Source organism: Coturnix japonica, chromosome 3, assembly GCF_001577835.2.
Source record: "Coturnix japonica isolate 7356 chromosome 3, Coturnix japonica 2.1, whole genome shotgun sequence".
In the NCBI taxonomy this organism is placed as follows: domain Eukaryota; kingdom Metazoa; phylum Chordata; class Aves; order Galliformes; family Phasianidae; genus Coturnix; species Coturnix japonica.
The window spans coordinates 1,767,829-1,794,030 of record NC_029518.1 but is presented as its reverse complement, the minus strand read 5'-3'; the positions used below and the strand labels follow the sequence as shown (position 1 = coordinate 1,794,030).

General features: G+C 46.9%; 2 protein-coding genes across 7 annotated transcripts in view; one reads left to right on the top strand and one right to left on the bottom strand.

Moving 5' to 3' along the window:
* LOC107310703 overlaps positions 1 to 18,454 on the bottom strand; it is a 35,450-nt gene extending 16,996 nt beyond the window's left edge. For 3 of the 6 annotated variants that reach the window (XM_032443419.1, XM_015856587.2, XM_032443420.1), the window contains exon 1: positions 9,087 to 14,342. Coding sequence is in view for 3 of the 6 variants with exons in the window: in XM_032443420.1 (XP_032299311.1) it covers positions 9,087 to 9,137 (51 nt within the window). In the remaining 3 variants the exon portion in view is untranslated. The other 3 variants (XM_015856589.2, XM_015856588.2, XM_015856586.2) reach the window with 3 other exon arrangements.
* Positions 18,455 to 18,650: 196 nt separating this feature from the next.
* Positions 18,651 to 24,671, top strand: LGALSL (galectin like). The gene is made up of 5 exons (XM_015856593.2): positions 18,651 to 18,801; positions 18,968 to 19,039; positions 19,189 to 19,277; positions 19,672 to 19,849; positions 22,281 to 24,671. The coding sequence occupies exons 1-5, from the start codon at positions 18,769 to 18,771 to the stop codon at positions 22,422 to 22,424; spliced, it is 516 nt and encodes a 171-aa protein (XP_015712079.1). The 5' UTR covers positions 18,651 to 18,768; the 3' UTR covers positions 22,425 to 24,671.
* Positions 24,672 to 26,202: the final 1,531 nt, after the last annotated feature.

Here is a 26,202-nt window from a genome sequence, read left to right as displayed (position 1 = left end):
CCCATTTGGTCTATGCCGGTCGCTTCTGGCGTATATAGCCGTGGGGCCACCGACTTTTGTCAAGACCAATTGCTTAATCATATACATAGATATAGATACATCTACTGTGCGCAATATATATACACTAGTTCCCAAGTGTCCTGGGAGCCTCTCCTCGCTCGTATAGTGAGTCTATTGTATTGAGGGACCATTGTCAAAGGCCTTGCTCAGGTCCAGGTAAATTGACATCGGTCGCTTCCCTTCGTTCACCAACGCCGTTCATTCCATCATGAGAAAAGGCCACAAGATTAGATTAAGTGGAATACCTTCCCCTAGGTGAAGCGAGTGCTGGCCTGTACCTAGGGATTCACGTGGCTCGATAATCTTGTATGTGCAAAATCGAAGTAACTCTGGGCAGCGTGTGTGTGGTCCAGAGAGGCTCCTCCCAGATAATACTGGTCCTCTGTCCTCTCATTGTTCGCCACGGCATAGACGAGTGAGACTTCACCGGCCTAACGGTATTCTCTCGCTTGGCTATTCCCCATATCTTCGGCTCTAATGGGTAACTATAACCCCCTAGTGATACGGTCGCCAGCTTCGTCCTGCCAATCATCCTGGGACCTCACTCTGAACATGCAACGCTTCTTCAAGAGATAATGATAGGGGAGGCAGCTCATAACCAACCTTTCAGCCACGCTCCTTCATCCAGGCCTGGGGCTAGGTGACTCCCGAGACCATTCTGGCCCCATTAGACTTGTAACTGGCATATCAGTGTCTAAAGAGAGGCACTCTCGGCGATCTATGCTCTACCCTTTACAGCTTGGGGAGGGGATTTACTCCTTTGGTCCCGCACAATAGATGGCTAAATCGGAGGTGCTCAAGACTTAGGGACGTGAAAAAGACTAGGAAATCCTGGCCACCAGTTGAGACGAGGTGAAGAACCAATTCAGCACTTCCAGCTTTCTCTTCATCTGTTAAGCCAAGTTCTCCTTTTTAAAATTTTACAAAGTAGGTTAAGACCCGTTTCGGCCCTGTCCTCTTTCTGGCCAATGGTACCTGTAGAAGGTTTCTTATTGTTTTTTTTTCAAATCCCTCGCCAAGTAGTTCTTGCCTGCACCTTGGCTTTTCTGATATCCCACGTCTGCAAGTCCGGATGGCATTCCCGTTATTTCTTCCCAGGTGCACACAGCCTTGTTTTCCAGGCTTGTACAACCCTTTCTTCGCCCTCAGTTCTCTCAGAGGTCCTTGCTGAGCCATACAGTTTTTGTTTTCTACCTCTCCTGCCCACTTTCTTATTCAGGGGAATGGAGACCTCTTGTGCTGCCAGGAGGGCATCCTTGAAGAGCAGCCAGCTCTCCTCAACATCCCTGTCTTTGAGGGCAGCGCGCCAGGGGACCTTGGCCAGCAGAACCTCACAGAACCCTCACAGAAGGGTTTTCAGCCAGCCAAGGTCTCTTGCCCTACCTCACAGCCTTTGAAACCTGCCAACTCCTGAGGCACAGATGAGGTACTGTCACCTGTACCCTGGTGATTCAGGTACTTGTACCCTGCGAGATCAACCTCTCTTCATATTTCCCTCTGAAGACCAAAATTTGTATAATCTTTGCCCAAATTCCTTTCAGGGTTACTACATTGTTACCTTCTGCAACTTGATCTTCAAAGCTGTGACTGCCATTCCTCTTCCTCTCTACTAATTAATTTTTAGTGAAACTTACGATGTTAGCAGTTTTGATCAGGCCTGCTTATTTTGTTGGGGCTTGTCTACAATGAAGCTCCATAGTGCCATCACTGCAGGCTTGATCTCACTCCTAAGAAGCTCTTAGTGCTGCCAGTTCACTAGATAACATGACAAGATCCTTTCCTTCATTTGTTATTTTATAAATAAATATATCAATATTGAAAAGAGACAGAAAGGTTGTTACTGCAGAGCAGATCATTTACAGGCAACACAATCTGTCAGCGTACCACGTGGCCTGCAAAGCTCTTATGTAAAAACAACAGTAATCTCACTTTGAAAACTACCAGTAAGCGACTGAGATCTATAAAGAATGGAAATGGGACTCATATTAATTACTAAAAGACCTGTTCTGACTACAGGTGCTTTCTCTGAGAGACTTCACTAGAGAATGAGAACGCATGACTTCCCACCTTTAAAAATAGGAAATGCACACTGGAAAGTACAAGCCAAACAGTATTTCCTCTGCATTGTGAAATTGCCTGCATCTGATGTGCAAGACAGCTTTTCTTCTCTCTGAAGTCCATTTGACCAAGGCCAGTGCTCTCCTTCCAGTCTACGGTATTCATCCTGTACTGTAAAAGTAGTTCAGAATTAGCTGCTACAGTAATAAAACAAGGTAATAACTACATCTATAATTCATTGTGATGAATGATTGTCATGGCTGGGTCACATTATATCAGTGCAGGCTGTAATTCACCTCTGATTATACTCACCATAAAAAGAGAGCTTGCCCAACTAGAGAAAGCTACTGAGCCAAAGTAAAGCTCTTGAGCCATGTAAGCATCTCCCAAGAACACATCTCTCCAACTGGTAGTATTCATACGAAACAAGAGCCCTGGGGAACATGGTATGGTAATGAAAGGCTTGTTTTGGAACACACTACACAACAGAAAATGGAAGCAATTGAAGGAAGAGAATTTCAGTCTTGTTGCAGGAAGAGGCCTCTCATTATGACTGTTTCACTAAACCCTTAATACTATGAGCCATTAAACTATGGGATCACACCTTGCACACACCATACTGAACAAACTCTGTTTCCAAAGGCTGTTCCACCTGCCAGATACATCTTTATCCCTCAAACTCTACAGCCAGCAAACAGAAAAGGAAATTAATATCTTACAACAAGTGTAATATCTCAAAATCCCAGTAGGCACTGCTACCTGCACTGCTGTTGCCATTGACAGGAGAACAGCCAGAGATGCCAGCAGGATCTTTGCAGGTACTGATGGCTTGCTCAGATCCTGCATTATGCAGATCCCAGGATACACAGCACCAAGGCAGCCCTGTTACATTTCTACCCTCTCAAGCACCAGTGGAAGTCAGACCTACAAGGGCACTAGGGAATATGCTTGGGAAAGAGGGTTTGTGGGCTGCTGTGTAGAGCCAGGGGTGGGGGTCAGTGATCCTCGTGGGACCCTTCCAGCTCAGGATATTCTGTGATACTACAAGTTAGCACAGATGTTTCAGAGAGGCTCTCACCTGTAGCCCTTCAAGAATAACTACACAAATAGAAAGAAAACTTGGATTATTTCCAAGGACTGAAGAGAGAATAGAAGTCAAGACATAAAAACCTCAGTCCTCACCTAACTGAAAGCAATAACACCAATGGATAGTCAGGAGAGGGACAAATGCAGGAACCCTTTGGTAGGCAACAGAGAATCTCAGCAAGCCTTGTGCAGATGGTACCATGACAGGTTTCTTTATTTCTTCTTTGGAGAAAATAAATCAATTTGTGATCTTAAACCTTGACCTTATCACCATGGAAAAGTGCTAAATGAGGTAAATTCTGAGACAGATACAAGCAGGACAAAACATGTATACACATATACCAGGAGGAACTTCTGCTGGAAAGCCATGGAGGAGATGGTTACCTCAGGGTCAGGGGATGGAAGAGCAGTTTCTGCCTACATCAGGAAGTGGTGCTGCCCTGTGAGGAAACCAAGAAAGACCCTGGCACAAACAGCACCCTTACCCACAGGCATGACACTGCAGTTAATGTGCTGAGCTGGGTTCTGTAGTAGGGTTCTTCAGCAGCCCCAGGCAAGGCAATGGGGCAGACAAATCCCATATTTTACCTGGGGGGTTACAATCAGTCAAAGAGGGCTGGAGACAAGCACTGACACATACCCCAAAGGCAATAAAGCTGGAAACAAAGCCACCTGTGAGCTAGCTGCAGGCAAGCTAAAATGGAGCTGGTGTGCAAATGAAGCTGCTCAGAGCAATTAGGGCCCATGGGTGTGCTGGGAGCCTGTTGGTATGACTTGTGCTGAAAGCCAGAGCTGCAGCAGGACAAAGGCAAGGAGCTGGAGGAAGGGCTGCACTGTGTTCCTCAAACAGCAGTTGCAGCTGGGAGGTTTGTTCTCATCACATACAGCAAAGCCACTAGATGGTCAAGCATGGCCCTCACCAACCCCTCCCCACGCTCTGTGCCAAGTAGGACAAGTGACCACGAGCCCTTTGTTCTCACACACAGCTTGGGGTTCTGGTGCTGGAAGGCAGGGCAGTCTGAAGCTGAATCTCCTCCTCCTTTCCGATTTAAAACGCTGCATCCAAAAATGAAAAGCTTTTCTCTCTGCTGTACAGGACTCTGCCAGAGCTGTGGTAGGGAAAACCTCTGGTTTATTCCTGCAAGCGTTTTCTCCTTTTTTATTCTGTCTTCTTTCTTTCACCCACGCCCTTTCACAGTGCTTCTTTTGCTATCCCAGAAGCATGGAAAAATCCCTCCCTTACATAACGGTACTTTTCAGATCCCCAAGGCAGCCCCCCTCCCTCAGAAAGAAAACAAGCGGGACATTCACTGATGAGCTTGGAAAGGTCACGTCCATCTCTCCTCCCCGCTGTTTGGGCTGCCCTCTGCCCAACAGCTCATCATCGGAAGAGTTAACAAGGACAACGCCGGCAGGTGGTGTCCAAGAATAGCTGCTGCTCTGCAGTGCCAGTGGAACCTGTGCTGCACCCAAGGGCTGCCCTGCACGGCAGGTGGGTGCGGGGAGCTGCGGCAGCACTGCATTTGCTGCACCTTCACAGTGATGGCTGCTGCCTTCTTCCAGTCTTCAGGCTGCTTTCCACAAATAAGCACCTTTACTGGACAATATTTCTAAAGCACCTCTCTTCAGAGATCTCTCCTTGGCAGGAGGTGGCTGGGAGCAGAGGCATCCACAGCAAGCTTCCCTGTCCTGAAGAACACAGAGCAGTGGTATAACTAGATGTGGCTCATGACTTCTTGGCCGTAGTGGCAGAACTTTGGGATAGGAAGGCAGGGATGGGATGGGAGTGTGTGAACACTTGTTTTTCCTCTACTGCTGGGAAAACGGGCAGAGGGGAGTGACCAGCTTTGCAGGGAAGGGCTTCTTTACCTTCTTGTCATCAGCATCAGCACCAGCCACTATGGTTTTCAGGGCTCTTCTGATTGCTCTCCATCAGTCTGCCGTGAGAAGCAGAGCATGCTTGGTGCTTGGCATGGCCAAACACAACCCTTCCAAATGCCAGAAGTCCTCCTTCACAAGAACTGCAGAGGGTAACCCCTTTCAGTTTACTGGTGTACAGTACATTGCTGTATTTCCTGCCCCTATATTATTGTTTTCCAGCCAGTTCCTTTTCCCTCATCTTGTGTTTCTTGCAAGGAAGTCTTTGGAGCACCCTGCTCTTTCCACAGAACACTGTCTGGCCCATTCTTGCTTGCCTTTAAGTTTTAGTGGGGTAACAATGACAGCTAAGTAAGCTGAGCAAATGCTAAACAGGTCATCTGGAACCACAGCCTGTCATTCACATTTACAGATATCACTCTGACACCAGTCACTCCTTGCCACAGTTATACCTCCTTCCATTCTCATCCAAAGCAGGCACTGACCGGGGTGTGAGCAGCAAGCTGCCTGCTGACCCTGCTGAAACATGTTATTTCAGCCAGGGGTAGAAATACGTTCCTATTTTTGAAAGCCTCACTTTGCTGCATTCTGATGAGCCACAAGTAGAAGCTAGAAAAAACTCATCCTGAGAGTTTTAACTTGGTTTGCTTCCTAGAGATAGATAAATGAGTGCAGACACATGATACTGTGCTCAGGGAACCACAGGAAAACCAGTCTGATCTACTGCGAAATCTCCAGGTTAGATTTTTGACCCCAAACAGGAAAAAGATGTCACTGAGGTAGCAGTGAATCCTCCTGATTTGCTGAGACAACTTTTATCACAGCTGTACATAAAAACAGCGAGACAGATGGGTGGAGAGACCTCCAGAGAGCCCGTGGAGATGCCACAGGCACCTTCATTTCAGAGCTTTTATGATAGCTGGTAGTGCTCAGGGAGGAACCAGAACTGTGCAGCCCTGCACCAAGGCTGCATAGGCACTGAGAAGGCAGAGTATGAATATAGCTGGCCTGGAGTCAGTGAGAGGGGTGATTCTTTCCTCTGCTTTGACACCACTTAGAGCAGAACACTGTAATGCCATCCTTCTCTGTTGTCAGCCTTTGGAAAGAGCAGCTGCTAAATGCAGCCTTTGAAGAAGCAGTGCCTCTCTTATCTGATCTCTCACCTCTGCACAGCCTCTTATTTCAGGCACGTGGCACTGCTTCCAGAAACAAGGAATCACAGGCCTTGGTGGCCACAGGTCCTGGTATGTCTGAAGGGAAGCTGGGGGTCAGGTCGGAACACAAATGAGACAGACTGCAAAGAAAGAAGCCTAAGCGGATGGTGCTTGGTGTGTTGTGCTGTGGCTTCACCCCAGAGCGCTGAGCTCATTGACTGGGATGGCAGCAGGGGATGTCAATGAGAACAAGCTGATGTTTTGTATGTACAACATGCAAGCTCCCCAAACCAGCCCTGGTTCACTGAATGCCAGGCCAAAGCCTATAGGTGTATCTCACAGCCACCTGGCTTGTCTCCCCTCTATTCAGGCCAACACAGCTTTGCCCCATTTGGACTATTTGTCTCATTAACACCACTGCAGTTGCTACTTAACAGAGATGGCAACGAGATCCAGTGACTAGGGCATAAAGGGAAGTTAGGAGAACTGGTTTGTGTTCCCATCTCTGCTACCCATTTTCTGTATGTCCTTGAGCAGGTAATTAAGTTCAATATGCCTCAGCTCTCCACACTTTAGAGCTGTGATAATTACATTTATCTCCCTTTGTGAAGAACAAGGGCTTGGTGACATTTGGATAAAAGCCCTCAAAGAGCTGCTGAAGTTAGTTAGAGTAACCACGGCCCTCCTTGAATGTATAAAAGTTGTCCTGTTCCAGCGACTGTTTCACAGATGAAGCATTAAAAACAGGAGCGTAATTACGGAGTGACTCCATATCCTGCTGCAGGCTCCTTGCATTGCATTTACTGGGCTAACCCCAGCTCACCTAACGCCTGCTGATTACCTTGCACGGGTTCTAAGGGAGATGTTGGTTTTGCAATGACATGACTGTCGCTGTAAAGCAACCATGTTTTTGTCACAGTCTGCTGCTGATTAAAGAACACCGTAACAGCTTTTAACTTCTGAAATAACAGTGCAAAGTCCTAAGTTAAAGGGAATTCTAGCATTGCATAAATGACCCTTTTTCAGAACAAGGTAAAAAAACAACCTGTTGCTCTTCAAAGATGCTTAGTCCCCTGATTCCTCTTTAGCATCATTAATTTCAAAGGAAATAACTCTAGTAATGCTGATATTTACAGTGATGAGCCACTCGAAGTTTCATGAGATTTCACTTACAGGACCAGCAGAGAAATCCTACCCCTTACACTATGGATGAGCTCATTTCACAGGCAGGAAGGACTGGTAGAAGTCAGCACAGAGCACAGACCTCCCTCAGAGTAGATTTTGCATGTATTCTCTGTATGGAAAGCATAGAGAGGTTTACTACATGTACAAAAACCCAGTGGGGCTGCAGGATGGGACCTACAGATCTCAGCAGCTCCATCACACTTTTAGACTCAAAGAAAGGAGGCACACAGCAGGGAGAGTTAATAGCACAAGTGGGATGTGTCTTGTTCCAGAAACAGGGAGCGACTTAAAAGGCCCAAAAGAAGAGGGAAGTGTCTGCATTTGCAAATGCGTGCGTGTCTCTCTGGCTTTGAGTGCATACACGCACATTCAAGGGGGAAAAACCTCCCAAGAGAATCACAGAATATCCAGCACCAGATTACAAGGAAAAGAGATGCCAAGATCTTTGAATGCATTATTTCCAGTGAATCACTCCTGCAGTTTAAAGCCATACCAGCATTTCCAGAAAAACTTTCAGTTATGTAAACAAATGTAAAGAAAACAAACAGCCAAGAACATTTGAAGATAAAAGGCTTGAGATAATAAGATTAAAAACCTTCATAAAGATGGAGAAGTTGCACTTCTGCAGACTTTGACAATCACGGCTGGGTTCCTACAAAAAGCTGGTGGACCTGGGCAAGAAATGCCAAGAAATGCATTAAGTCTTCCCTATGAAGTTTACCCCTAACATGAGTTTATTCAGGCTTGCTCTGATGCTGAAAATACTAAAGATCCTTCGAAAAGAGTTCACACGCTTAGATAGGGCAGAAACAGGATAGGAAAGGGAAAAGCTTGTGCAATAATGGATATGGGCTGGTGTGTTTCAAGACAAACATTTCAGCCTGAGAAGCTGCTGCACAGATCAGTGGCTGCCAGAGGGGCTATCTGCCAAAACTCCTCTGAAATTCAGCTGTGGTTGTAGGCAACCAGTAAGAAAATGTCCCACATGGCAGCACAAACCTCTGTTATCCCAACACAAAACAAAGATGGGATGCAAATGAAGGCCTTGTGTAGCTAGCTGGAAATGAACCCTCGCTCCCTGATTCTGAGTGCAACCTAGTGTAGCATGAGACAGAAGGGGACAGAAGCACACTCATTCTTGAGCTTATACATAGTGAAAATCCTGTCCACCAGTTCTTCTGAAACTGTTGCAACCAAACTGAAAATCTGGCTGAGTTACATAAGGCTCCTGCTACATCAGAGCTGATGGAGCAGGACCTGGCGGTGCCTCTGGCTGTGATGCCAGGGCTTTAAAACCGGCTCTGCCGCGGGCATCCCAGGCAACCCTGGGTGAGTTGTGATGTCAGCTGGTCAATCGGTATCAAGGCTGTGTAACTAAGCTGAGTGCTTCCTCTCCTCTTCCACTTCTGCCTATGGGGACTCTGTGTAACCCTGGGCAGAGACACCCTCCTATCCTACAAGGAGTAGTACTCAGTGTGGAGGGACATGGACAGGCTGAAATAAAACCCCTGACAGAGCATGCTAATTGCTTGGCTTGTTTCCCCCCTCCACTGCTTTCCCTTTTTTCCCCTTGTAGACTCTCTACACCTTGAAGACCTCTTCTGTTACAGGAGCCCACATCAGCCTGCAGTGATGCTATGTCCAAAGAGGAAAGGAACCACATACCTTCCAAAACTGAGTTCTTCTGGCTTTCCTGACAGATATTCTGCTAGTCATCTGTTTGCATGCAGATGTCTTCAGGGCAGATGGCTTCCGTGTTGCCGGTTATACCGTGCGTTCTGTTGGTATCTATCACACAAAAAAAGTTGTTTTTAATTAAAACAGGCTGAGCAGGGACTGGTGTCCTATAGCTGCAGTGGGCACTGTGCCCAGGTGAGTAGGAGGTGAGACTGGCAGTCTGGAGACACACAGAGCATCTCAGAGGTCAAGCAGGGGATTTCTCTCCCTTACACTGGGTATTTACACTGTAAGCAACAGACCTCCTCCCCATGCTTCTTTTACACTCAGATTCTTGCAGGCTATGGTTCATCCCCACCTGAAAACAGGTGTTGGAAATACCAGATTCTTGACTTTGCAGTAATTTTTATCTTTATAAAGGGAGTCTCAATGTCAAGTTGGTGGAGCCTGAGCTGAAAGTCATGAGATGAGTCTGATTCCGACTCACTTGACCCCTCACAGCTGCCATTTCCTATGGTGATGGTGGGGATATATTTGAATTGGATGCCTGTGAATGAAAAACAGTGCCAAGTTTGTTTTATTTACAGTTACATTCAATAATAGGACCAGCTTTCCCAACATATAAAGATAAAACTTGCCCTCGCTAGCATAATTTATACTGGTTCCCATAACCCAAGCATTTTTATGCCAGAACAACCACATACACCTCTGCTATGCAAGTACTTTAACATTTAAATGCCCCAGAACTGTCATTAAACATAACTTTCCCTACGTAACACTGCTCCACAAAAAAACATTTCCAAAGGAGCTACACCCTAAGCAAAGGGGATGAGATAGATATCCCTGTCAGACCACGCAGAAGAAACATGCACCAATACTTTGCTGACACTTCTGTGTTGCGGAAAGCCCGCCAGGTTAGGAAGTGAAATTAAATACAAAAAAGCCATCCAGCTCTTCTCTGGCACAACACTGAGGGAATCAATGAGATAGAGCTGCTCTGGTGGGAAAAAAAAGAGCTTAGTGCAGCACCATTCTCACTACATATTGATGCAGAGTGGCCGCAGGGTTTGTCCATTTAACTGGCCTACTACTTTCAGAATGGGTGTGTGCCATTACTCGACATTTCTGCTTTTGGAAAGCTCTGATGAATCGTCTGAATAATCCCCCACAAGGAAGCTGAAATTCCCTGAACAGTTCTTCATGGGGATGCTGAATTCAGTGCAGCTACTGAAACAAGTGGCAGGAAACACAGCCATTCCAGGACCAGACACTCACAGGACACCAACTTGCTATTCAGGTCACAGGCCCTGAGAAATGTGGCAAATATGGCAACCTTGGCTTTGAAGGGCAAATGGAAATCTGAACAGCAGATGGTTTGGTCAGGAAATGTCCTCAAGCACCCCAAGGTTAAAAGGCACACAACTTCTTCAGGAATAGGGCATGCCAGTAGGGAGTGGCTACTAACTTTAGTATGTTACTAAGAGTTAAATGTGATCATTACAAAATCAGGAAATATTGTTTCTTGACACAGATGACTTTGCAAGGAGGTTGTACCATCCAAGACATTCAAGTCACGCTTGGAAAGCCTTCTTCAGATGAGAAGAATGTGAGGCTGGGAGCTGCACACCGGAACTGAAACTGCAGGAGGAAGCCACAGAGAAAAGATGGGGAGATTAGGAAAAGGGAGTAATGTGGGGAAACTGGAAGGATCTGGAGGAGACTTGGAGGAGGGAACAGCTGGAAAATCTGCTTTGTTTAGTCAGTGGACAAACAAGGCAACTCCTCCATCAATAACAATTACTCGCCTTTGACGCCCAGACCCCAGATTGGCAAAGGGCTTAAGTGTGGTGACAGCAACACCAACACCTCCCTTCAAAGTGCCCAGGTCCAGTCTCCATCCACACAGCTTCACATCCAATGTGAGCCACTGGCAGAAGCAGTCACACAAAAATTTGCCAGATTTGGCAGAAATGACCAACAAGGAAAACAAAGGAAAGAGCTCCCTTGCCGCCTTCAAACAAGAGGCCAGTTCGTTGCTTGACCTTTTATGTTGCTTGGTGTATCAGTCGAGGGGACCAGAATGTTCACCAGGAACGAAGGAGATGTGGAAGTGCCATCTCCAGCCTAACAGAGATCAAGACAGCATCTCCGTTCATAGTCCCCACGTCAGCTTGAGGGAAGGAAGTATTGTATTGGCACCAGACCATTGGGCCATAAGGAATGTAAGGCCCATGAATCAGAAAACACTACACAACCCAGTAAAAAGGATATTGGATATTCTCCTGGTAAGGTGTGAAGAAGAGGGACCTTCAAGTGGCTGTCCCCATCATTTGTGTACTTCCTTTAACTCTTTTGGAACAACAGTCTGCAAGTCTGAGGAACACATTAGTAACCCACAAAAAGGCTCCCTGTGAAGAGAAGAATACAAATGAAGCACTTAGGGATGTAAAACACTCAGTAGGCAACCAGAAGCCTAAGAGGCGCTGCTAATGATTGAGGGCTTTCCCCACCAGTTAAAACATCTCTCCGAGCAACCAGACATGCAGGAAATGCACCCACTGCAGTGTCTATTTGAAGTGTCATTTGCAGCACACAGAGGGTGAAAAGAAAATTCTGTTTAGCAAGTTTACTTGCTTACTTTCACTTGCAAACTCTGCATTGAGGTCCTGTAATTGATAGTCTCTGGTTCTTTTGAAAATAGTTTCCCAGTGCTTGATGACCCCATGGGAGAGCTAAGAGACTCACTTACCACACCACTGGCTCAGAGTTTGGTGCTTGGAAAATGGCCCTCAGTTTTACCTGGAAAACTAAATTACTACCAGATTTGAGGTCTGCCCATAAACAACACCTCCAAGGCCTGTAACAACAGAAATATGAAGAGATGCTCTAATGACAGAGATGCTAAACGGTATTATCACAGGTTGTATGATACAGTGTGCCATGGTATTTAAAATATAAAGAAAGTCTGCTCCATTGATATATTACATATGAGATTAGTAATCTGAGAAGCAAATGTATTTAGGTCTGCCAGCAGACACCACGGAAGAGACATATAAGGTAAAGAACCTGCAGGCTTGCTAGTAATGTTAATCTGCATTTATACAGTACATTTCTCTTGATGATCTTGAGAAGTTTATTATCAAAGCTCTCACAATGCTCCCGTGGGCTAAAAACACAATATGGTCTCTTTTTAATTGATGGGTAACTTGGACTTAGTCAAGAAAAGAAGAGCCGAAGGTCAAAGAGGGTGAATGACAAAGCTAGATGACCTACCCCTGCTAACCATCTTTCCCAGCACTTGTCTGAAGAAGAAGAAAGCAGACAGGGATGCACTGTTCATCGGAAGGTCACGCTGCAAGCCATTTCAAAGCAGTTACCTTGGCCAGTAAATATCAGCTATGCTGCACAGCTTGCAACAAAAGTAGGCGGGCTGTTTTCTGTGCCAAGAGCTGACCTCCCAGGACAGCCCATTCAGCAGTACCCTGCGGAGCCCTGACAGCCACCTCCATTCACACACAACCACAGCATGGCTGCCATCCTAGAGGCAGATGCATGATTTCATGTTCTTGCTCCCAGTGATCTTGCTCCTTCCTACCATATGAGTACAGATGGATAATCTTACACATTACGTCTGCTTCCCATTGGCAGATCCCTGTATGAACTCATAGACACATTGTACCTTGAAACTCCAAGCACAGAATATCTGTGGAATTCACAGCCAACTCGTAATTGGTCTGTCAAAGCTAATAAAACCAGTCTCTTATCAGTAAGCTTCAGTTTCCTCCTTCAACCTCCTTCAAGGTGGCCGAACAGCCACCTAAAGTATTTTCAGAGCTCACAGATCAAGAAAGATTGAAAATCACTACTTCAGAAATTCCCACCAAAAAGCTCATTCAGCCCCTCCCTCTCTGGGCAATGAGACGTGACACGACCGTGCCCTGGGGCAGTACGGCTGCAGGCATAAAAGTCTTCTCACCAAGAGGTAGGATTCATCAACTGAGTAACTTAAAGAGTCTGACTTAATAGGGAGCCTCTGAGGGTTCAAAGAGGATGCAGCCATGGAGTTGGAAGAGCAATTCGGAAGCATTTAGCATCTTCCTTTGGAAAGCACTTTTCAGTAAGATGGAACAACACTACTGAATAAACGTAATGAAGATCCTTGCTGTACCACCCTTTATCTTTCAGAACTCTAAGGAGAAACATGTTTAAAACCACAGATCTGCAAGTAAAAAAATGTTAACAGATTGCATAGTTTCATAGGGTAAAATATCCCTTACGTTGCAATGCCAAGACATAGGTCTGTGTGCGCATGCATGGGTGTATGCATGCAAGCACACGTTATTTGTGACTCACTGATTCGTAGCAACCATGCCTGACAGAAAGGCTCAAAAATTCTTAAGTACTTTAAACTTTCAGGGAGATGGACAACAAAGCTGGAGAGCCATACTCCATCAGTGCCCTTGGCGAGGGAAAGGCCACTGGCATCTCATGACCACACCATCAAAGGCCAATATCAGAGAACCCTTGGACAAACAGAAGGAAACCAGGCTTTGCTGTCTGTGTGGCTGGTGGCTTTTTGCTGCTCTCCCTGCAGTGTCACAGTGTCTTCATTGCACCTGGGACCTGAGCCATCCTGATTAAGGGAGGAAGGGTTTGCAGACTCTTGCTCAGCTCCGGCACTGACTGGCTAAGCCAGCCTCTTCCCCCTCTGCTTCCTCATCTTTGAAATGAGAATTACAACCTCTGTAAGACACTTTGATGTCCACATGTGGAGCGTGCTGTGGCAAACAGACTTGTTCTCTCTGTTTTAAATACCAACTAATGTATTACTGTGCTCTTTTTTTTTTTCCTTTTGTTTATTCACACTTATTATTAGGAATGGAAATCAATGAACTACCTTGAAAGAAGGAAAGGAAAAAGAAGCACAAATAAATGCTTTGAATCCTCCACCTCTTGTGAAGGTAATTATGGGAGAGAAAGCAATTTTGAAACAATGGATGGCAAAGTGCAATGCTCAGAAACTATAGGGCACAATGTATTTCTCCAAGGCTACTGCTGAAATCCACCCCACGGTTCACTGTTGCAATATTCCTATTCTCCTCCCTTTTCCAAGCCATGTACAAAACTTGCTTCCCAAATAAATTATTTAGCCCCTGACTGCTGCAGTGCACAGCAGGATGCCTGTCAGAGCAAAGTGTTACTAATGGAGGATACCATACATGATCTAAGAAGGAAGATGAGTTCACTCACTTGTTCACTGCCGCAACACCTTAGTGAGATTACAGCAGTGGCAGTGAAACCCTTGCTCAATCAGCTGCCCAAGGACACTGGAAAACCACACAGCACAAAGTAGAGTGTCCATCTGTCGGTCCGTGCCTTCTCAGGAACAGCCTTGTTGTGCCAACAGCTGTGCCAACTGAACAGGGATCGTTCAAAGGCGCTGTTAGAGGATTGTAGGGCAGCCATCAGTCTTTGCTCATTCAGACTTCTGGGACTGGGTCAGATGCTGACTCTGCTCCTAATGCACACAAAGCAGCACATTGACTTGGACCACCCAGTTATACCCAGCAAATCCATGGGGGCATTGCCCTGCCTACATGCTCACAACTTGCTCTGCATAAAGCTTCAACTGCTGGGGCTGGCAGTTGAAGTGTAAAGATGTGATTCTCACATTCCGGGTTGCATTTGCAGAAAGCACTGCAAGAAGATTAATAAGTTGGGTCTATTAACTTATAAATGAAGGACATTTTCTGCCGTGCCTCTAAAATAGTCAGTGCCCCCCGCCCAGACCTGAAGACCATGCAAAGTAACAGGAAACCTCTTTGAGATAGAGCAGTCACTAATAATTTAACACACACAAATAAAAGCCTTTTGACATGCTGATACTCATGTGTAAAAGCCCCTTAGCAGTCTTCTTCTATGTGCCCTGGAAGATGTGATGAAGACATGATGCATAAAACATCGTGTTCATGAACTCCTCTCTTTACATTCATGGGGTTGTCTTCAAAATGATGACATTTTATACTACATATGTGATGGTCTGTTCTGATGTTGGGTTTCAGTTCTGGGAAAAACAGCCAGTTCTCAAGCTGTTTACCATGTTCAGAAGATAGGAAGGAAAAGAAATAAAATTAGCTCAGGTGAAAGTTAAAAGCCAAGCATTTGTGAAATGGCAAAGAACTCCAAACTGAAACTGAAAGCAAAAAGAGCTGGCAACATGAGAATTGTGATCAAACAGCCCCACATGGAACACAGCAGGAAAGATCAGCCTCCGAGTCATACAAACACAGTGTCCTGTAGGGATGCCTCCAGCTCCTGCTGCAGCCTCACAGCATTATATCTGCCTGCCTCACGTGCAGACATTGATTCTCTGTGGAAGAGCAGAAAAACCCTGAACATGAACAGCCTTCAACCCGCAGCCAACTTCTTATCTGACATACCTTGATGAACGTACCTTGGTTCCCAGTGCAGAATCCAGCAAATAATCTGCAAGGTAAATATTGCTGATAGACACAAGCTCTGCAGCAGGGCACAGCAGTTGTGTGCAATCAAATGACTCACTTGGGCCAGTCTCCTTGGTTTACTTGATCTCTGTTACTGAGAGGCCCAGAAATCTGAGTTTTCCACTGGATTTATGCACAGCAAGAGCCTTGAAGCCCTTAAGGGCAAGGCTAAGAGGAGAATAATTCAGGAAGCAACAAGAAGCAAGGAAGCCACACAAAATAAATGTCAGGTTTTCACTTAAAGCTGTGAAATGATCTGTATAAACACCAAACACTACGGACAGCCAGCTGAACAGGGGTGCTGCTCCTGGTCCGGGATTCCCTCCTCCATCCACAAAGATGTTGACAGCATTAACCATCGAGTCATCAAGCTCCAAGAAAAGTAGCCCCTTGTTTATCAGCACTGCAGTATTTCTGAAGGGAGAAACACCTCCGGACTGTTTTGCACTTGGCTCAACCCAATGAATCAAACTTATTGCCAAACTCTCCTGTATCACATTGCTCAGCTCTGAAAGAGCCTTGGAAAAACGAGGACTTTGGTGTCGTGCCACCCAGAAACCAAAGGAAGCTTCCACGAAACCAGCAAACACCTCCTACCAGCATTGTTAAAAATGAAAACAAAGCAAATGAAAGAGGTTGTACAAGTCAGCCTATAAACCCAGGCGTGAGGAGAGCGGTGTCAGTGGTAATGGGGCAAGAAGGGCAGGGTAATTATACCACACCAAAATTGCAATCGTGCTGCATTCCTTCTTGGTGAAGGCCAGCTGAGAATTAGATACACCTCTTTAAATCATCACAGGGAGTGGCTGCAAGATACAAGGTGCCGGGATTAAGATGATGTTCTGGGTTTGCCAGTTCTCAGCAATGGCTTGGGTGGCTGGGCTGGGCACATCATTAGCTCTTCCCAAATGGTATTCGCAGCGTGCCATTTCTTTTTAATCTTTACACAGTTTGAAGTATTTCAGGAGTCTCAGGTCCCCACTGAGCAAAGGGCTGTACAAGCGCTGAACTCAATGGCGATGTCTACCCATGAGGGTTTTTATACTTGGCCAACAAGTCGGTCCCGGCAATACCTAATGTGTAATTATTTCAGTGGAGCACAAATATTTATCATGTTGTCTCTGCTACCACCACCAGCCCTACAAGCTCATGGCTGAGATGAGATGGGCAGATCTCAGCATGGAAGAAGCCACAGGAGCAGCCTGTGCTGCCTCACTCATCCCCAGGCTGCTACAGGGCGAGAGGAGAACCTGGCATAGAAACAGAAGCACACAGACCAGTCAGTGCCTGAAAAACACAGCAAGGTCCTCCCCCCTCATAGCTTCACACCGCAGGTTGTTCCAGGCACTTCTTCCAAGGCCAACAGAACAAACACTGCATTTGTGCTCGTTTGTGGAAAACTTGCCAGGAAAGACAAACACAGGGCAAAGCAGCTATAACCAAATGGCCAAGTCCTGCTATTCCATTATCCCAAAATACAAACACGACGAAGACATAATAACAGTGACCTCTCTCCTCACAAGAACTCGCGGCACAAAGGACAGGCTGGCCTGATTTTATGTCCTATAAACTTAGTCTTATCCAATGAAGTGGCTCCTTGTACAGCTGAGGAAAAGATGATGAGTCATGAAAAGAGCTCTTTGGGTATCATGTACCCCTGTACCACCAATTAAAGATGAAAAAGCATAGGGTGCTTTCTCTTCTCTCTTAGGCCAGTCACAAAACAGCACAATGTAGCTGGGGGCAGAGGTGAGCAACACAAGGGAGCTGACAAAGCCATCAGGTCTACCTCTGGTTCCTCGCTGTGGTGAGCTCATGAGTGCAGATGCCTCACCGCTGGAAAGCCAACCCTTCCTCACATGTGATGGCTGTGCGCTCCTGTGATGCTTACGAACTGTTTCCTGGCTGTATTTGAGGAAGGTGCTTTTCTGTGTGGTAGGGCTGACACCTGACGTTTTGGTATGAAGAAAACGGTCTGGTGGTTTTCCAAGGCCAAGACCTCAGCCACAGGGATCCTGCTGCCTGCGTGCCCAGCTGTGCAGGTACAGCTGAACAAGCCACAGCTTCCATACGTGAGATTCACCAGAGGCTTACACACACACATAAGCTCTGATGAGCCGCCTCCAGCTGGGCATCCAGGGATGAAAACATCCCCAAATTAGTGGATGCTACTGAAAAAGTAACCAAGCATCCACACACTTGCACAACCTTCACTTAGTCTCAGTAGCTTTTGATTTCTTGGATGGCATCACCAAGCAATTGGAAGCATTTCCCAACAGATACACTTGGTCATATTGAAACCCCGAGTACTGCAATGACTGAGCTTCTTCCAACAGCACTTTAGGCAGCATGAGTAATTAATCCTCACGGCGGCAGAGGGAAGGACAGCGACGTTCATCCGCCCGGCCCGACGCGCACTGCGGGAGGCTGGAGGTACGTGCACGGGCCCGTGTCACGTCGCCAGAAGGTCGTTCACACCACCAAACCCTAAATGTGAGGAAGCGACAGCAAAATCCCCTCCAGACCCTCACCCCCAGAGCCCTGAGCCCATCGGCAGCACCACCACGGCGCTCTTGTCGGGACGGGTCCCTCGTGCTGCGGCGAAGGGGATGGATTCCTCATCCCTCCTCGTGTGTCCTCCGCGCTGACCCGCACGGCTCAGGACAGCTCCGCTTCCGAGCGCTCCCCATCCCGAGGGGCGCTCATCCCTCCCACCGCCCCCATCCCCGCCATTCCTACCCCGGCCCAGCGCCGCCCCCCGGCCTCCTCCTCTCCCTCCGACTCCTCCTCAGCGGGGCCGAGACCCCCGCGGGGCCGGGGCTGCGGCCGCCCCTCCTGCCCATCACCGTTCGGGCCGCGCCTCGAGCTCCTCCGCCCGGCTGCCGCGCCGCGGGGCAGAGCCGCGGAGCGGAGGAAGCCGCGGCATCCCCGCCCTGCCCGGCTCCCCGCAGGCCAGGGGCTGGGCCCTCCTCGCTCCCCGCCGGGCGAGGCAGCGCCGGCCACCTCCCCTTCTGCTCTTCCTCCTCCTCCTCCTCTCTGCCTTCCTACTTCTGCGCCGGCACCGCTCCGGCTCCGCCGCTGCCCCCCGAGCCGCCGGGCGTCCCCCGGAGCCCAGCCCTGCCCCGCCGCCCCCTCCCCGTCCCCGACGCCGCCGCCGCTCGCACAAGATGGCGGGGACCGTGGCCGAGCGGGACGCGCTGGTGAGTGCCGAGCGGTGCGGGGCTCGGGGAGCGGCGGGCACCTGCGGGCGGAGGCGGCTGCGGCTGTGGCGGCTGCTGCTGCCCGGGGAGCGCACCTGCGGAGGGGAGAGGCCGGGAGGGGCCCTGCTGCCTCTGCCTGCCTCAGCGCTCTGCTTTCTACCTGCAGAAAATAGAGGACGGGCATTTAAACAACTCCCTGGGATCCCCGGTGCAGGCTGATGTGTATTTCCCTCGGCTGGTAATTTATTTATTTGTTTTTATTTTTCTTGCTGCTTTTATTTTTGGACTCCTTTTAACAACCTTCCCTTCCCCCCCGACCCCTCACCCCATCCATCCTCCCCCGTTCGGCCACACAGCCGAGTGACCCGCCGCCCCTTTCCTTGGCAGATCGTCCCCTTCTGCGGGCACATCAAGGGAGGGATGCGGCCGGGGAAGAAGATCCTGGTGATGGGCATCGTGGACCTCAACCCCGAGAGGTGAAACCCGCCGGGCCCGGCCGGGGGGGTGGGAGTCCGCGCACACACACACACACACACACACACACACACACACACACACACACGGTCTCTCTACAGAGGGATTATTTTTATCGCTTTAAATATAGCGTGCTGGTTTCTCCTTTGACCCATAGAGGGGGCATTTCTTTACTGGATCCCGTTTCCCAGCGTTTCACTTGAAGGAAAGGAGGACTCTCGTCGGATCACATGCACACATATACATGCGGTGCACGCACTGTCGCCGTGTCCTTTGCCCTGCAGAGCTCTTCGGGCATTCTCTGCATGAGCTCCGTGCTGCTGACAGTTACACGGAGCTGTGTTTGGGGTTTCTGTGCTCGTGTTCTGGCTGAAAGCCGTTGTGTTTGCATTGCAGCTTCGGCATCAGCCTGACCTGTGGGGAGTCGGAGGATCCTCCTGCGGACGTGGCCATTGAGCTGAAAGCCGTATTCACAGACAGGCAGTTCATCAGGAACTCATGTGTGGCTGGAGAATGGGGAGAAGAGCAGTCATCTATTCCTTACTTCCCATTTATACCGGACCAGCCTTTTCGGGTGAGTGCGTGCTGTCTCTGTTAGCATCCCCACACTTGTGTTTGTATGGCCGAGTTGCTGCTATGGATCACACGCTGTGCTGTGCAGAGCCTGCTTCTCTGCCGCCTTGCACCTGCAGGCAGTTCCGATGGGGCCGTAAACACATCACAGGGTGTTATGACAAGTCGGAGGTTGTAATGCTGTGTGATGAAGCATGCTTCCCGAGCTTAGTTTTATAGCTATAAATTAGAGAGTACCTCTATGTTATTACTGCATTTCAAGTTATTACTGGAGAATGTAAATACTCTGTGGGACTGCCGTAGGTTTGGATGATTTCTATAATGGACGTAGCGTTCGCAGTTTAGCGCTGCTAATGAGGATCTTGTTCATCCTTTTCCTCCAGGGATGTTACACAGAGGTTGGCAGTAGCCCTTTGTGTCAGCAGATTAAATAGCTCAGCGATAGTGCTATTCCTTTCTGAATCCTGGGATTAAGTCTCCTGCCAAATTTAAGCCCACGGTCACTTGGAAATAGTGTGCGTGGAAATCCCGTGTGTACAGGACTGGGTTGACCTAAAAGCAGATTCCCATCTGCGCTGTTTATGGCTATGTGAAGATGTCTTTGCTAATCAGCACTAGTAAAGGATGCAGCTGCAGAGGGCTGTTTCTCTCTCAGCAGTTTGACTACGTGAGAAAAAGGGCTGCACTCCTTCTCTGTGCGGCTGACCCAGAAAAACCCTCCTGCTCCCCCCCAGCCTTCTTACAAAACCTTGCTGGCCCCATTGCTTAGTGCCACCATTCTGCCAAACTCTCATAATCCTTCTCCTCCCCAAGATAATCTCCCCCAACCCCAAAAGCTCACCATCTCCCCAGAGCCTTGGGCTTTTACAAGGTGTTTATGACAGGTTTTGCCGCCTATTGGTTGCACTCTACTTGCTTCTGCCATCTCTCCCATCACAGCTGGCAACACCCTTTGGTGCATGTGGGAAATATGCTTGGCAGGGCGTGGAGCCTTGGTCCTGCTTTGGTTGGGAGGGATGGGCTACCTGCTGCCATGGGCGGTGGCTGGGCTCTCTGACAGGCCAGAGTATGCATTTAGTATTAGTATTATGCATTAGTATTAGTATTAGATACTGTAGAATAGTTGGTATTCTTTTTTTCTTCCTTTTTTTTTTTTTCCCCAAATGGAATTTGAGCTCCCAGTTACCTTTGCACCTTTGATAGTCTCCTTCTCAGTGACTAAATTAAACAGGAGTATTTAAGTGCTCTCGCCAATTACCTGTGATCCAGTTCAATTATCATTCCGGTATGGCCCAGGGTGATCACGGAAATGGATTGTAAGCAGTGTTGAGTCTAACCCTATCTTTTACATAACAAGGCCTGGGGCTGGATGCACCTGCTGCAGTGACAACGGAGCTGTGCAACAGCATGAGTGCTTCCCTGATGTGCCCTAAGTCAGATGCACTTAGACTTGCTCAGTTTACCACTCACTTCACTCCAGACTACCAGCCTCAGAAACAACCCAGGATTTGCACCTGGTTTCCCTGCAGATTTTCTTCTCAGCCTTCCCTGGACCTGGAGGTCTATGAGGGCCCATAAAAAAAAAGGCATGTTTTGTGCCTTCACGTTTTGGCTTCCTGATGGGGCAGCTCTAGCAAAGCTTATCCTCAAGGCATGAAGCCATCCTCAGCATCAGGAATCTCCAGACTTATCCAGAACGAGTGGTCTAGCTCCTCTCCTTGTGGCTTTTCTTGATTATTTCTCTGGGACTGTAGGATGAGAGATGAGCTTTATCCTTCCTGGTGCAGTCTGTGCCTCGTGTGGGCTGTCTGACTATATTCAAGCTGTACTGTTCTATGTCTCCCTCGCTGCAGCCCCAAGTCCAACAGGCAGTCTTGTGTGCAGTCACCACAGTGAAAGCTTTTTAGTTGCACAGCAGCTGTGTATGTGCAGTTCTGGTGTGTGGGAGGGGAGAGCAAACCTATCCCTCTTGTGTTTGCTCTCTTCCACTGATTAATGGCAGCGTGGAAAACATTGCAGATGGAACTGCCCCCTCATTCTGCAGGTGAAAAAAACCCAACACATCTGCAGCAAGGAATGCAAGATTTGGGTTGGGTATACCTTTAATTAGCAGTTTGCTTCTGGCATTATTCGCAGAGAGAAAACCTCCCTGGTGCCAGTGGGGACCATAACCTGCAGAGCTGTGCACCAGGCTTTGACACCTCCAGTGTGAGACTGGATTAACGTCTCTGTGAAGTGCAGGCAGATCCCTTGTAGTGTAACTTGGGTCGTGGGGGCAAAGTGGGCTCAGCTTTCTCTGTTACATGGCATGTTAGTAGCAAGATGTGTAACCATACCAACACCGCTTGAAGGCCAGTCTGGTGCTCTTTGCATCCTGTAAAATAACTTCCCAGTCATGTTGTGAACACAGTTCATCGTTTTATTTTTTACAGGTTGAGATACTTTGTGAGCATCCCCGTTTTAGAATATTTGTGGATGGACATCAGCTCTTTGATTTTTACCACCGTATTGAAACACTGTCAGCAATTGACACAATAAAGATTAATGGAGATCTTCAGCTTACAAAACTTGGCTGAACTTGTTAGAACTGTAGATTCCAAACCGGCTCAGGTGCCATCGTCTGTGTGGAGAAGTGACAGCCGGCTCTGGACACAACTATAGTAGGAAGGCTGCCCCATTCCTTTTCTGTGTGCAGTTCTTCACGCCTGTGCCGATGAACTGGGCTGTTGTCTATCCTAATGAAGAACACTGATGGTTAATAGACATCGAGCCACTTTTCTTTGATCAAAATAGCCCACATGTGCTGGATAATCAAGTTGGAACGAATTCGGAAAGACTTGCAGTCTTGTTTCAAATCTCACAGAAAGGTGATTTCTGAAACACAGCACTAAAATCAGTTACTGCACAGCAGTAACAACAACAACAAAAGGTTTTTCTTTTGCAAATATTGTTTCTGCACTGAAGTGGAGTAGTGTAACACAACGTAGGGCCACATGTTGATGTCCTTACCGAGGGCCTGAGCCTGGTTCCACGGAAATCAATGGCAAATCTGCTATTCACTTTATCGGGGTACAATCAAACTCTTTTAGTTCTTAGTCCAGCACAACTCCCATTGATTTCTATGGGATTTTTGCACAAGCCCAGGGGCAAGATCAGCTGCTGGTGTTAATCAGCTGACCTCCACGGCTTGCAGTGGCATCCTGCTGATTGCTCCCAGCCGCTGATTTGGTCCAAGGACCGTGCAAAAAAAAAAACTGAATGAGGGTGTGAGGACACTAGCCTGTATATTTTAGTCAGGGTATTTGCATAGAATGTAGATTGTTACAAGTTTTTGCACAATGTACTGTTAATACAATTTTTAAAGCTTATCTGTAGTTTATTTATTTATACTCATTGTATGTATTAGTAAAAACGAACAATCTTACTGATCGTTAAGAACAGCAAAGTGTAAACATTTTGAATGTACAAAATGTCTTGGGTTCTTTGGGTAAACTCCACGTATTGCTCTGGAAAATTCATGTTTCTTATTGAACATTGAGTTACATTTTAACGGAGCCCTCTGGGCCCTGGGAAAATGTGGGCATGGTAGTTGGTGGGGGGAGCTCTTTGCATATTATTCACCAAACTGTTTTTCAGGGCTTACTAACTTTGCTGCACAGGATAGGTTTGAGTTCAAGTCAGACTGTTTTTAAAAACAAAACGGCAAATTTGAAGCTGTGCTTTTATAACTTGAGAAAAAGTGACACTTGGTCTCTTAGTTCAGCAAGAGATCAAGCCTCTTTCCAGGGGAGATGGGAGATTACTTTTTGCACTCATTTGAGAACATATTCGGCCTTTGATATGACAATTAAAACTTGTCTAGACAGCCAAGTTATTAATGCTTGAAAATCATCTGCTGCACATGAATAATAACTTTCCAAGTAGCTTTTTTAACTAGTAGGTATAGCTGTATAAACAGAGTCATTGAGCTACACTATAAATGAACACAACCACTTTCCTTGACTTCTTTAGGACTAAATGCGCTTTCTCCTTGGCTGTTCACAGTAGACCACGGCAAGTCTTTCTGAGTAGTTATAATCATGATATAAACACATACCTAGGCAATTTTGAAGACATGTAATGTTGCGACACAGAATATAAAAACATTCTTTGTAGCACCATATTTAAAAAAAAAGAGAACAAACTCTCACAAACAGAACTATATTAAGCTTGCAATAAAGAAGTGTTTCAAAGTAACCAGAACTGGAATATCCAAAATGAAGGGTAGAGTGCCAGTTGCAAAGCCTCATTTTGTGCTAATTTGGCCTGCAGTTAAGAAGCCTTAGACTGCAAGCTGAAATTCCAGCTATGGCTCTGCTCCAGAGACTGCTAAGGTCAACCAGAGTCCTCCAAGCACAAAAGCAAAGAAGCCTGATTCTTACTTCGTGCAAGTGCAGATCTCTCTGTGAAGACAGGGGGGTGGTGCTGCTGTGAATGAGTTAAGAATTGGGCTCCTACCTACAAAATGAGTTAGTAATGGAAATTTTAGCCTTAACATTGAAGTCCTCCGACTTTTTTTTTTTTTTTTCCTTTTTCAAAATTAAGCAAAAACCTGTTGCGTTCCAGATGATCTTTTTATCTGGTGTATGGCATCAGATTCTATTTGTACTCCGGATTGAACCTCCATATGAAATGTTCCCTGTCTTGCTCTGTTTTTACTCTTCTCCACGATTCATGATGACTGTGTCATTTTTCGTTGTATAAAGAATGCTGACAGTGTTTTGGTACAAAATATATTCTTAAAAATGATGGTAATAAAAATCCAAGGGAAAGGTGCTTCCACATGAGCTGTTTGGATTTTGTAGCCCCAAAGCAGATGCAAGCAGAAGATTAATTCTGTTTGGGGAGATGTTTGATGCCCACCCTGTCTAGTGCTTTCTCTAACTATATATGCAAAGCCATGCTTTCTGATGCAGTGCCATTGCCTGAGGCTGTCTTGCTACTCCAGAGGGCCATAAAATAGGAGGCTGGAGAGAGTAGCACCTTGACCCTGCGGTAGCACAAAACCAAAAGAGATCTCTCTGACAGCACAAGGCCAAGAGAGATTCCCGCTCCATGCCTTTGCTGTACCCCAGAATAAGGGGTTTGGCTGACTTGACTTTTCAGCCACTTGAGATTCCCGGTAGCTGCAGTAGCTTAGTGCAGCCCTCAGATTTTTCATGACCTGTAGGGTCATGGCACAGCACAGAACACAGGCCAAGGATGTTGAGATAAACTCTACAGAGGTCTGTGTAAGCAGTAAGAACCTGGTGATAACCATCCTGCCTACTTTCCCACCTGGAAACTAGTACTTTCTCACCTGGAAACTGTACCAGGCACACTAGTTGGCTCATGTTTCAGTAGTTACCTGGCTCAGCAAAATGCTATTTTGAACCTCAGTCTTGTTTTGCCTAACTTGACAGACCGTGGCACCCACCACCTGCTTCTGCCCTGTCATGGTTTCTGAGCAGGGCTTAGAGGCAAAAAGAGCTGTAAAACCACTTTTGCTGGGCAGTGGTTTTGGCTGAGAGCTCAAGAAAGGGCAGAAAGTCACATTTAGAATTTCCACATCTATTTGTGTGTTTAACAGAATATTAATTGACAGAATTAACAGAATGTTAATTGCCTTGGGCATTACCAGGAAGGATGATGGCTACGTAACCAAGGGCTGTCCCACGTGTGCTTGGTTTACTTGGCTAACTGCACTCAGAAGCTGGTGCAGTGCAAGTCAGAGAAAACTTGGGCCTTAAATGTTTCTGTTCAGTCAGACTTTGAGCTAAACCCAAATGTTTGAGATGGGAGACTGCTGTAAAATTTATATCTGCATTCTGTCCCCAGAATTTAGGGATTACTCAGATGTTCATTTGGGGTATAAGCCCTACTAGAAGTGAAATCAGACTGTTCCCAGACTGGGACAGGTTTTCAAAGTGCTTTTCAGTAGGCATTGCTGGTCTGTGAACTGCTTCGAAGCTGCACTTCCTCAGGAGCAAGCGTATGTGTTAACAAGCTTTAGAGATCCTATGCTAGAATCTATGAGCTAAATATTCCCGTGGATTCCTCTAAATGAGGAAATTATTTCTGAAATGAAAGAAGTCTTGAATGGGTAAAAACTCTGAAGTGTAATCCCTCAACTTAGCATAGCTTTATTATTTTTTTCCAAAGGGGAAAAAATAAAACAAAATACCAAAAATATCCACCCCCAAATTACTTAGTTAAATTTGGAATTGGCTGTGATAAAGCCAATGGCTTTTTCTTTCTTTCTTTCCTTCTTTCTTTTTTTAAGAAATGTGAATTTATTGACTGCTCAGAAAGAGCCTTGAAATATGCCGTGTGATG

Coding starts and splice junctions, on each gene's coding strand:
- LGALSL (XM_015856593.2), top strand. CDS start 18,769: ATGGCGGGGACCGTGGCCGAGCGGGACGCGCTG. Junction 19,040..19,188: donor ATGTGTATTTCCCTCGGCTG/GTAATTTATTTA, acceptor TTTCCTTGGCAG/ATCGTCCCCTTCTGCGGGCA. Junction 19,850..22,280: donor TACCGGACCAGCCTTTTCGG/GTGAGTGCGTGC, acceptor TATTTTTTACAG/GTTGAGATACTTTGTGAGCA.